The 12,793-nt window shown below is 48.2% G+C and overlaps 1 protein-coding gene across 6 annotated transcripts in view; it reads right to left on the reverse strand.

The window, feature by feature from the left end:
* Window positions 1–6: 6 nt before the first annotated feature.
* PPP2R1B (protein phosphatase 2 scaffold subunit Abeta) overlaps window positions 7–12,793 on the reverse strand; it is a 37,779-nt gene continuing 24,992 nt past the window's right edge. Inside the window, exons 15-17 of one of the 6 annotated variants that reach the window (XM_006150973.3) lie at window positions 11,019–11,140; window positions 1,865–1,999; window positions 7–1,121 (exon numbers count right to left, since the gene is read on the reverse strand). In XM_006150973.3, coding sequence (XP_006151035.1) covers window positions 1,907–1,999; window positions 11,019–11,140 — 215 coding nt within the window. In that variant the 3' untranslated portion in view covers window positions 7–1,121; window positions 1,865–1,906. Of the gene's footprint in view, window positions 2,000–2,054; window positions 2,308–11,018; window positions 11,141–12,793 lie in introns of those variants that run through there. The other 5 variants (XM_006150974.2, XM_027772872.1, XM_006150978.3 and 2 more) reach the window with 5 other exon arrangements.

The following is a 12,793-nucleotide window of genomic DNA, read 5'->3' on the forward strand; positions in this document are numbered from 1 at the left end:
GGAAAGGGTAGCATGGCAACTGTCATTGTGTGATTTAATAGTGCATGATGGAAATCCAGGAAGAATGAATGTTTTTGCTATGTTTATTCCTCTCTGTGCTTAAGATTGGTGATTTCATGAAACAGAACATCATTTCATTTAAGAGAGCATTTCATTAAGATCTCTAATCTGTTTTTTAAGTCTTTGCAAAGGAAGCCAGTTACAAGACAGGGCTTGATTTGTTTAGATTGAAGGAGGATGTTTTCCCAAAATATACTACAGAAGTGCTGTAATATTATGAAATTAAAATGCCTTCCAGATTGAAGATGGGGACTCTCATCTCAGAACTGCCAGAAAGGCACAGTTAGGGATTGGCATGCACTCCTGCCTCCCACCCCCAAGCAAGGCCGGCAGCTGCTTAACCCAGGAGACCTAGAGCTGTGGCAGAAAACTTAGGCCAACAGATAAGGGAGCACAAAGAGGCTTTAGGAAGGAGGGAGAATTCAGGAAGCACCAGCAGCAACCAGGCCTGTTGGTAACTGACAGAAATAGTGGACACTTGCCTGATGAAGAGCGAGACCTCCCCTGCTGGAGCCTGTGTTAGCACTCCTGTTTGCTTATCTCATTTACTTCAAGCAGAAATCAGTCAATCTCATCACATGTGCATTTGCTGAAATGTAAGCTGTGAGAGGAAACTGGTTCTCCTGGTCAGGTGTCTGCTCGGCCCCATCTGACCACCTTTTGGTTCCCTAACTAGTAACCAGTAATACTTCCAAGCCACTTTCTCTTCAGAGACATTAAGGAACACTAAGATGGCCTGGCCTCTCTCTCTCTGAGGGCTGCTTTGACTGTTGACCTGCCTCCTAGTCCATCCCACATCAACGGTGTGTACACTACTGTCTAGTAACCATTAGCTTTATTACCTTGTAAACCAGGCTCCTCTGAAGAGACTTTGGCAAGATGGACATGAGGTAAAAATTTCATTCGGCAAAAAGTGCAATATGTGTGGTACTTTATTTTTGTTTATGTTCTTTCATTAATCCAGGGGTATTAGTCTATGCTTTGGGAAGATGCACTAGTTCTGCAATTTCCAGCTGGACAAATGTCTCTCTAGTATTTACATGAAGCTGACATACTGGTCCCTGTAAGGCAAACAGCACATGTGAACAGCCATGAAGAGGAGGCAGCCCATTTCTAAATTCCCAGTGAGCTACACTGGTCATCCCAGCTACCCCTTACCCCCTCTGTCCCCACTAGGTCTGCTCCCCTCCTGCCCCATGGGGGAACAACAGGAACAGGTGTGTCTCTGTACCAACAGGCCTCAGAATCCACTAAGTGGGAGACTCTGGCGCCTTACCAGGAGGACAAGACAGGACTGAAGATATGTTAGTGTTGACACAAGTCAAACTCCTCCCTTTCTTGTCAGACTTGGCCTCCTGAAGAGGAGAAAGTCAGGGGCCTTTTCTTCCTCAAAAATAAAGAACTCTTGAGTGTTCAATCATGTCTGGAGTCAGTGAGGTGGGCAGCAGGAGTTTGGGATCAGGACTGAAGTTGGCCCTTGCTTCTCGTGCTTTTTCCTGCCTCTGGCCCCCGAGTATTGGAGGGCTCTGCGCTCTTAGAAGGAAGGAGGGAGGGCGGGCCATGCTGTGGGAGCATCTATTGCCCGCTACATGCTCCCACCCCTCCAACTGAGTAACACCCCCAGCAGGAGGACTTAACAGGCAGCTGAGCTCTCCCACCTCTGCCCACTCCTTGGGTGTCATGAGTATCTAAAGGCAAGGCAACCGTGGTGATTAGACTTGGAGAGAATGGCATTTTCTCAGCTAGAGCGACCAGGTGATTAAGCAGAAAGAAAGGAAGGCAAAAAGCAGCTTCACATTCTTACTAGTCAAGGATCACAGGGGTGTGGCACTGGCACAGCCTCTGCTCAGGACACATGAGTACAGGACTCAGTGAGTATGGCTCCCTCTGCGGGCATCCCTCTGCGGGCATCCTCCAGCTTCCAGTCAAGCCCTGGAATCTTAAATGTATTGGGGCAACAGTGTTTCTGCTCTGGATTACGTTTAAAAAAAACCTTAAACAGCAGTTCCTTGTAAGCTCCCTACTGGCTGAAAGGACATACTCCGATTAACTTTCTCGTGTCCCTCCTCCTTCAGAGACAATACGTAGTGTCACTTGACAGCACTCATCCCAGGGACCAATCGCTGAGTCCCAGTGCCAGGGCTAACCTTGTTGCTTCTGTACCCCTAAACTGGGCTGCCTCTACTGCCTCCGCAGAAGCCAGCCGAGCCGCCTGACCTCTGTGTGCCTAGACAGCAAAGGTAAAAACTGAAGAACAGGTAGTGAGTTGGGGTCATGGTATAGGCAGGGATCTCTGAGCATTTTGTTGCTTTTAGCATTTTTTTTTTAATGCCAGAGTGCATGTGTTCACAGAATACAAAGAGAGAAGGAAAGAGAAAGCACCCCCCAGTAGGGGATGTCTGCTTTTCCTTTGGGCGCGCGTGCAAACACACACACACACACGACTAGCTTGTTTCTCAAGCCACTGGATCCAGGACTCAAACCACACCATTGGCCATCTGGGATCCAGCCACCTTAACCACCACGCCATGTGCTAGCCCACTTGTAGAAAATTTTAAAGAACTCATCTTCAGAGAGATGTGTGCTCAATGAGAGCAGTATCATGTTTCCACTTCTAAACTGAACAAAAACATCTTTAAAGTGTTTATGACCCAGCCAAGAGGTTTCATGGCCCAGGGAAGCAACTGTGACTACAGCCCTTTCCTGGCCAGGAAGGTGAAGGCTAAGGCCTGTCAAGATACCTTTTGGACCCGCAGCCTCTGATGCCCCAGTACCCTCTCACATATTTGTTACACCACTTTTTCCCAGTCTGAGTCTAGAAGACTGGTGCCACTCTTGTTGCACCACCGTCTTACATCCACATCTCTGGGCAGGTGTCAGCACTGGGAGACGCAGGCACTACTGCACAGATGGGAGAATGGGTACAGTGCCGCCCATGGGCTCAGCCAGTGAGTGCTCTGCTGATTCCTGCCCAGTGCTCAGCCTGCTGGTCCACAGGAGCAGTATCTATTAGCACATTAATTTTCTGCACACTTTCATAAGTAATCTCCTTTAATCCTCAACAATTTTGTGAAATTTGCTGGGAAAGACACCGTGTTTATTTTACATACCCGAGAAAACCAAAGCTCTCAAGTTTCACAGAGCTTGAGTGCAGGTGCCTGGACGAGCACTCAGGTTAACCAGCTTGGTTGAGTCTCTGGTCTGTCATTGTGTAAGAAGCCCTTTCTAGCCCCCTCCTCAGTAGCAAACAGCTGTGTAGATTACAAAGCTCCCATTTCGGTCAAGCAGCGGGAGAATGTGTGTTCTTGCAACCGTATTTGCCACTCAACAACTGCCTGGCCTTGGGAAAGAGGTGCCATGCAGGTGACAACTGGTGCTGTCCAGGTGGCCATACACTGAAGGAGGCTGAGGGAACCACAATACTCCACAGGTTCATCCTTCCTTTTTTTCTGTTTTTAATAATTTGCTACAGGGTATGTATACTCACCAGAGAGAGAAGGGGTGGCAGACAAAGTGTTGGGGGGGGGGGATACAGAAAACACCCTCCCAGGGTGATGATCAAACTGCAGTTCCTTTTGCTCCATTCTCCTCTTGGGATTCAGGACAGACCTGCACATGCACCCAATGTGTTTTTCAAACAACAGGGTCCAGGACTCAAACTCTGCACTTGGCCATATGGGAACCAGCTGCCTTAACCACCACACCACCTGCTGGCCCGGCCCTTCCTTTCCATGTCAACTACAATAATGAAGGCTTATGTCAAAGACGTCTAGTTTCTCAAGTTACACAATGGCAATTTCCTATAGAAGTATATGGTGGAAGGACACACCACCCCTTGATTGCCAGGGTGCTGAATTGCAGGGCATCAGCTTCACTACAGGTTTAGAGACCCGACCCCAGGAAAGGGGGCTGCTCAGAGAAGAATTGGGAGGTCAGCTTTGGTTCCAAGGAAGGGTGGGAAGTTTCTGTGCAGTTCAGTCCCATCCAGTAAAAACGCTTATTAGACACTTTAAGGATTAAAAAAAAATAAAACATGGATTATTGAATACTTATCTTTTCAGAGCCAAAGTGGGTGAGTAGGGGGAGTTTTAAAAATAGAAGTACAAAATAACATCCTGGAAAAATATGACCCCAGATGGAATGATGTTACATTAGCAAATACAAATATTTGGGACTTGCCACTGGCTGTGTGATGCCTATCTCTGTTCAAGATTTGCTCAGTTAAGGAAATTCAAGTGGTAATACTTTCCACTACTGATCATAAAAGACAGCCTTCACCAAAATCTCTGAAGGGGAAAGAAGCAGAGAGAAAAGGAGGTTTGCTTCTCTTTGGGGACTGCAATTTAAGAAATAAAAGTGATAGAGAAATTTGCACTTTGCAGAAAGGGCAAGATTATTTGCTTATTTCTTATGGGAGGAAGGTGGTCATTGCTGGATGTTTGGTCTGTGAAAGAGTTACTTTTGATAAATTGTAGGGTTCTCTTTTTTCTGTGTGTGTTTTTTTTTAATTACTAAGAAAAAAATTGGTGAGTTCAATAGCTTTGGTATTTCGAGTGCAAATCATAATAGCTCCAATGTGAAAAAAAAATCAAAGTGTAACCTGTCACTCAATGTTAGAAAATCACCTAAAATACAGTTTAATAAATGATCTTTGTACCAAATGGTAATTTAAATGGGGTAACTTTCTGCAAGGAAAATGTACTGTTTTTATGTTTCCAACCCTCTTGAATTAAAATAAAAACAACTTGTTTTCTAAGAGCCTGGGTGACATGAATGGCAGACTAATGGGACAAGGCCTTTACCTCATCAAGCCCTGGGTGGAATGTGGAAGTGTGGAAGGTGGCTGTTCTCTGAGCGCTGGAGCTCATTTCAGGCTGCAGGAAAGGACAGTGGATAATATGTTCTCATTGACGTCAGCAGGGTAAATAATACCTTGTTCTGAATCGCCTGAGTCCATGTTCGCCACTGCAGATTGCTGACAGAAGCACTGCTAACCGCAGCCTGCACCCAGACAGGGCCTGCTGGGCACTGCCTGGTGTAAGTGCCTTGATTGTTCAGGGTCTCTGGGCTAACCCCCATCCCAGGGCATCTGGGCAAGGGCCTTCTGCCACAGTGGGAGGAGGGGAGGCAGCCATGCAGGTCTCTATCTCGCTTCTGAGGACAGACAAGCTGGAGGGCAAGGGGGCAGTAGGGAGAAGGTGTTCAGGCTGCCAGGAAGGCCACCAGAAGACACTGCTACACAGTCACAATGTCACATCTTGTATGCCAAAGATCTCAGCATGGTTAGCACATGTGCGCGTGCACGCACACGCACACACACACACACACACAGACTCCTCATAGGGACAGGAACTCTTTAAGCCTTAATTCAGTGCTCTTGGGATGCTGAGCTGCCCTCATCCATTCCAGACTTGGAATGCCAGCCCTGAGTAAAAGGGCATTATTAATCCTGCTTGGCAGAAACTTCATCTAGATTCAGTTTCGCTCAACCCATTCCAATGGAGCCCATGCTATAGACCTTCCCAAACTGAAGCCACCATGGGGTATAGTGGGCAGAGCCCTCAAAACCTCTACGAGGCGCCACCAGCAGGCGTTCACTCCTGCCTAAATGTCTCTTAACCCTTGACCACCCAGGACTTCAGTTTCACTGAGTTCCAATTGTTTTGGTTTTTTAAATTTATTTATTTGCTATCTAGTGTGCACTCACTGGAAAGAGAGTAGGAGCGTGAGAAAGCACCAGAGGGGAGATAACCACGCTGCAATCCCTCCTCCACTTCAGGATTTTGGACATACACACATGCACCTGAAATGTTTTCAAGCCACTGGGTTCAGGACTTGAACCACAGTCAGCCCTGTGACATCCAGCCACCTTAACCAAATGCCACCTAGCTGTATTCTCAATTTTTTTTAATGACAGCATGAAATTTCAGCAACCATGTTTTGCAAACTTACCCCTTTCTCACCAAATTTCTTCACCCTTTTTATTCTGTGTTGCCAAAACAACCCAGTGCCCAGAGTGGCAAAAGTGACACATCCTTTTCAACAGAGAATACCCAGAACCTGTAGTCAGCCAGGCCAATGACCCCCATACTCTCAGGACACCCATTGGGTTTTTTGCCTTCATGGATTGAATGCTTCATGCAGGGTGGGAGGGAGATGAGACCAAGGAGCCCTGAGCTGTACTCAGGTCAGAACCAGCCAGCAGTGCCCATCACCATGCCAGGCAGGGTGTGAGCAGGGCCTGAGGTCCTGGTCATAACACTTATCTCCTTTCTGCCCCACTAGTTCTTAAACTAGTGGGGTCAGAGAGCCCTCTGACATGCTGAGGTGATCTTTCAACTCCCCAAAACAACCTATGGATGCAGACACACAACTTGGGACACAATTCTAGGGGAGGAGTTGGCTCCTTGGCCCAAGTTCTTCTAAAGGCCAAGGTTAAGAACCCTCGGCTTTGCCTCCACACATCTGGAGTTCTGATTCTCACATGACCCCTCCCTGCCAAGAGGCTCTAATTCTTCCTGGGTGCAAGTAAGAGGGAACCTCTCACTGCAGCCCACAGGCACTGTAGGAGGAAGCTTTGGGGTTTGTGCACTAAATCCTGGGTGTTACATGGCCAGTGGAAGTGTCACCTACACAGTTGCTCTTCTCCTTAGGACTGATGAGAACATGGCTCTGTCCTTTTCGTTTCAACCCCAGCCAGGGACTTAAGCCAAGAAGCTCCTGAGGCATGGACTATTGTGGACTATTGTGCCTGGACTATTCTGGGCAGTGTCCTTTAGGAGACAGATGTGGACCTTGACCAAAACAAAGAGGCTGAACCCTCCCTCAGGCTAGGAGCCTTCACTGGCCTGCCTCCTCCCAGTATGAAGCTATGACCACAAGCCGCTGAGGCCAGGGGCGGTCATGCTTGCCATGCATCTCCTGCCACTGGCCTTTCCAAGGAGGCTTCCTGCTGGGATGGCCCAAACTAGGGAGTGTTGGTGCTCCCTTTATACCTTTCTAGGGTTGTCTAGGGATGACTGACTCAGAGGTGGTCTGAAGCTAACAAAGCCAGCGTTGGAAGAGAAGCACACTCCCCCAGAGCTGACACACCCCCACCCCCACGAGCTGGCTGGGCAGAGTTCAGAAAGCTTGGGCCTAGAGAAAAACGGGGCACTAGGATCCAACCTCTCCAAGGGAGAATTGAGTCACTCTCCCTCTCAGGTAGGCTTCAGATGTTTCTGACTCATCTCCCCCCGTCTCTTCCCCAAAGACAAGAAATACTGAGGCTTATGATACCCAGAGGGCCAGACTGAGAACTCTGAGCCCAGGAAGGTTATTCACTGTTCATTACCACCCCAGGGCCACAGTGCGGTTGGCCATGAGGCCCAATGGGACTGGGGATCCGCCACCACTTAGAGAACCTTGAGTTCATAGCCCCACCAGTCACTTCAGTCTAGGACCTGTCAGAATCACCTTCTGGTCATTAGAAAAGCCCAACTGGTCTGCAGCCAAGTGAGGGCCAAGGCCAGGAGGATGGAAGGGGGCTGGGAGTCAATAGGAGAGCCAGTCAAGGAGTGAGGCCAGGGAGAACAGCTCAGCACCCCTCAGCCCAGAAGCAGCCAGCCTGGTCAGAAAGATTCTCCAGGCAGGGTGGAGCCCACCCTGCCTCTTCCAGGGATAGCCCAGAAGCAACAAGAAATCCCTGAACCAGATCCTCATCCCCCAGCAACACTCCCAGTCCTGCCACTCACCCAGGCAAACTGGGAGCACAGAACAACGGACTGAACTCCCAAGTCTACTGTAAGGCTGGACACAGCCTAGCATGACATTGCCCTCTCATGTGGAAGCCTAGCATGACATTGCCCTCTCACAAGGAAGCCTAGCATGACATTGCCCTCTCACGTGGAAGCCCCCAACCCTAGTGGCCTCCTCACAGGCTCTCACTCTTACCTGTCAGGCTTCAACTCGACTGCTTCAACGCTAGACAGACAATGGCTGCTTGGTGCCTGTGGAATCTCTCTTCAAACTTACGGGTGGTTGCCCTATTCTGAGCACCTATTCCAGGTTAAGAACTAGTAACTTTGCCTCAGGATTTCTGAATTTTCAAAGATGAATTGTAGACAGTACCAGCCACAGGAACCACCAACACAACATCCTAGGAATCTATGTCCCATCTCTAATGACCTTTTCATCTGCAACTTTTTGGCCAAGCTCTTGAGTGGAGGGATTGGAGGCCTGAGAGAATTTCTGTGCAGACAGTGGCTTTGTCCCCAAGTACCCACAGTGGAGAGGGCACCGAGAGGAAGCCAGAGTTCCACTGGAGCAGAGTCCTGACCTCTCACAGGACTTAACGGATTCATACCCTCAACTGGATGGCCACTGGAAAGGTCCGATGAAGCCCGCTGGACATTGATTTGTTAGCAGTTCTCAATTAGCCTTGAGTTAGGCCTCCTGTAGTCTTTTTAAGCAAGGGAACTAATCCTCTGGCCAAGAGGTTGGGCCCTGGAGGAGCTCCTGTCAGGCATCCACAGCTGAGCTCCTCAGCATTGCCCTTGAGACCCTCTGGGCAGCACCTGTGTCCCCATATCTTGTTCTCCCAGGATATGTGGATGGGCAGCCCCTCCCCAACCCTGAAGCCAGCTCTAGTATGAGCCCAGGTTCCTGAGCTACAGAACTACCCCCACCTTGAATAACCTGAAGCAGTCTAGTTCAGCGGCAAGTGCTGGTTTAGATCCACAAAGAAACAGGTGCCAGAAAGCACAGGCTGGGGCCCAAGGGACTTTCTTGAGTTTAGGGAAAGTGAGGGAAACAGGAAAAACTAGAAGCAGAGCAAGAGTAAGGGGAAGGGGTACAGGGAGGTCTAGCTGAGATTTGGTGTACGGCAGTAAGGCTGGGTCAGGACAGTCTGGACAAAGGGGAGCAAAGGAAGAAGGGGTGAATTCAGTAAATCAGTGTCTGCGACCATGATTTATAGATGCATCCCTTGATTTTTGTCTCTAAACCTGGGGCTCAGCGTGGAGATTGAGTGTCCCTCACAGCTGCTCCTTCCTGCAATAACAAGACTGACATCACTGTTGTCAGGAAAATGGTGTTTTGATTAAAATCATGTGACAGCTACTTGGTGAGTCAATAAACAAATTCACTGTTAACCCTCACCTGACAGTGGCTGATAGTGGCTCCCCCAGATCCACCTGGTCTGTGATGAGGAGAAAGGGCTGAGCTGCCCCAGGTGGGCAGGCAGGGTGGGGGGAGGGCATGGAAGGTGGCCCATGCTGCTCTCTGGCAGGTCTTGCAGGGGGCATGTACCACATTGAGCACACAGTGAGGAACCAAGGACCCTTCACCTTGAGAAACTAGCTTACCGCTTAGCCTAAGTGGCAGGCCTAGCCCTGGCACATCAATGGCTCCCTTGAACCCTGAGAGGGTCAGGAACAGAGCATGTAGAGAGCTTGGTGAGTTTGCCCTGCACCTCAGGCTATGAGGGGTTAAGAGCCATTTCTGGTTTGCAATTGGATGACTTCCTGGATCCCTCACTTGGCTGCTGGCCCCTGACACACAGGGCTCTGCATGGCAACAGCCAGTTCCCTTTCCTTCTTGGCCCCAGGTCATTTTCCTTAAGAGAAACAAATACAGGGACAGGGGATTTTTCTGGGTTAAATGAACTGCAGCTTCCAAGGCCCAGCACCACTGGGCCTCTGTTCCTGGAAAACAGACTCCCAAGTAGACATGACTGAACTGGGGGAGGTTCAAGACCACCTACCGGCCAGGGCTGCTGTGAGGACTGAGATTTGGTCAAGTGCTTGACACAGCGTTGCAGTCAACAGGGCTTGAGGAATGGCAGCTCCTGCCTTTCTTCAATTTGTGAAAGGCCCAGCTCAGGCTGTTTTCAGAGCTGAGCAAATCGGTTTTGGGGGCTGCCCCGTGATAACACTCAACTCAGGTATGGCCCTAAATTTGTAGAAAAATGTCAACTCCTTTCTTCCCAAAGACATTTGTAAGTTAGGCCTAAGACACATGTAACTATTATACCTGCTCCTCAGTAAAGGTCTCTTCCCTGAGGCCAAGTACTGTGAGAGGCACATAAGGAGGCAAAGGCTGGCCAGCTGAGGCGTCTGTCCAGCTGTCACTGGATATCCTCCAACATATAGCCCACACTCCCTGGCTGCAGTGCTGGGCCTGGCCTGGACAGCAGGAAAGGCCTTCCCATGGCCTTGGCTTACATAAAATGAAAAGCCACAGAGATTTCAGAGGCAAGCTTTTTGACATAAGAAATGCACCAAGCAAACTCACTGGGGTGGGTGTAAGAGCGCCAAATGCTCCCCATCAACTAGGTGCAGCCTGACATCATGAGGTGCCCAGCCCCTCTGCCCCTTCCTAGGCATGTGCAAAGTCATAAATCTCCCTATCAATGGTTCAGAGCAATGCAACTTTGCTGAACAAAATTTTGCACATCTTCTCCACAGAGTGAGGTTTCCAAGACATTCTGACCATTACACAGAAAATGCAGCAAAAACAATTTTCACCTTGAATGGAAATGATCACCTGAAAGCATCTGTAGCAAAGAACTATCTTTTTAAAGGAAAATGGGAACAGTCCCATGTCATGGGCAGGTGAGGGAAGGACAGGAGACAAAAGACTTCCAACCATAGATGTGACAGACTTCAAGACTCAGAGGCACCTTCATAAAATATTCCCAGGACAAGGGAAGTACTGGGTCTTCGGAAGTCATGATGCATTTTTGCATTAAAAAAAAAAAAAAAGAAAGAAAAATATGTCATGACTTTTCAATGACCCAACACAACAGGCCAGCAGGCTTAAAAACTTCTCCTGGTCCTCAGTACGAGACTGCCTCCTCAGGAACAGAGTTCAGAGGTATTGCCTCTCTCCTGCTGCAACTCCTAGTAGCACCAGGCCTCACTGGCTGCCCTTATCACTGAAAAGGCAGGACACTGGCCCCAGGCTCCTGGGGCACTTACCTTCCCAGTATCCTCTCCATGCACTCTGGGTCTCAGGCATTGGTTCTTGTCAGCCTCAGGGGCACTGGGCTCTTCACTGTCTTTCCCAGGGAAATCTAGGTTCCTCAGCCTTTGTGTCACGGCTAGAAACACAGAAGCGGTGCCATAACTATCTCCACCCAGGGCATGTCCTCCGAAGCCCATCTGCGCTCCTTGCTAGAACATCCACTGTTGTTCCAGCTAGCAGTAGTAAAGCCCAGCAATGTACAAGGCTGTGGGTCCCATGAACAGAGGAAGCCTATTCACCCTAGAACCTTACTTAAGGTGCCTTTCTCTCAGGAGCCTGGAAGTACCTCTTTGCTGGGCATTGTGGTGCCTGGCTGGGTGTCCCCCACAATTCAGTCATTGACAAGCTAGAGCCCATTCTCAGAGAAAAGATGTAGCACTTTCAGAACTGATTATATCTGCTTAAGAGAGCAACTCTGGAGAAAGGAATGACTTGGCCTTTCTATCCAATGAGTAATTAAACTCTCAGTCCTTCAGAAGATTTCCATCTCAACTGAACATTATGTAATTTTCTGGAAACAGCAGGCTCATGGAAGCAAACAGGGAATCGTGAGACTATTCTAGGTACAGAAAAGGACTGGAAACATGTAAGGGAATAGGCGAGCAACAAGGAACAGGATGGAAATGGAAATACTAGGGAACCAAAGGGAAGCAGTTACATAGCATCACCTCATCTGTTAAGCCAGAACAAGAGGTAGCAGAGCCTTTTCCCTCTGCAGTTTCATATTCCAAGCAATAGAGAAACTAGGGACCCATGCTTAAGAGTGTCAAAAGAAGACATGCCATCCAATGTGATTTCTACAGGAAAGTCCCAGACTTTCAGTTCAGCGACAACTCAGCTACTAAAAAAGGAACAAAACTACAAAAAGAAAGCACTGACACAGCTTAACCACTAGGTCAGGAGTGACAGTTTGTTTCCCCTGGAGGTCTGTGCAAGCATCTCAGATGGTTGGACAAGACAGCTTCAAGGTCAGGCTGATGGCTCAGTTCAGTCAGGATGTGATATCCGGCAAAGACCTCCAGGCCCTGCATCATGCAGCCAGGCCATGCCATTTCCATGTGCTGAGTAAGGGCTGCCTGTTCCTTCAACAAGGTCTCATTAGAAACCACACATTAATCTATTAATTCTTGGAAAACAAGACACATCTTCAGATTTATATCTTCTTGGCAGCATAGATGAAAAAACAGCTGGTCTTATAAACCATAGGTAAATCAAGTAAATCTCACACAAATTATAGAAATACTAAGGTGAATTCCACTGATGGGACTACTGTATCGGCACAGGTTGTATGTGTGTCTGCTTCACTTTTTTCACTTTCCTAATTACCCAAAGCACCAATATCAACTCCCTAGGATAACAAGCAGCAGCAATCTAAGCTCAAGGCAATAGGACAAACTCAAATAGAACCGTTAACTACATGGGACTGGAGAAAGGCCACATAAAGCTTGTGTCTTAGCAGAAAGTCTTTAATTTTATCAAAAGGAAAATGAGATACAATCTGGTACTTTAGATGACTCATTCCACACATGTAATATGACAAAGACCACAGTTTAGAAATTCATCCAGTGAACACATTTTTATTGAGCACCTACTATGTAAACTAGACACTGGTCCCAGTGCTGGTGATACTCCAGGAGACAAAACAGATAAAAATTCCTGCCCATGCAGAGCTCCTAGAACTTATATTCTAGTAAAATCAAGAAAGGAAAACTAATCCTGGGAAAAAAAA

The sequence above is a fragment of the Tupaia chinensis genome, unplaced genomic scaffold (assembly GCF_000334495.1).
Source record: "Tupaia chinensis unplaced genomic scaffold, TupChi_1.0 Scaffold000311_2, whole genome shotgun sequence".
Lineage (NCBI taxonomy): Eukaryota > Metazoa > Chordata > Mammalia > Scandentia > Tupaiidae > Tupaia > Tupaia belangeri.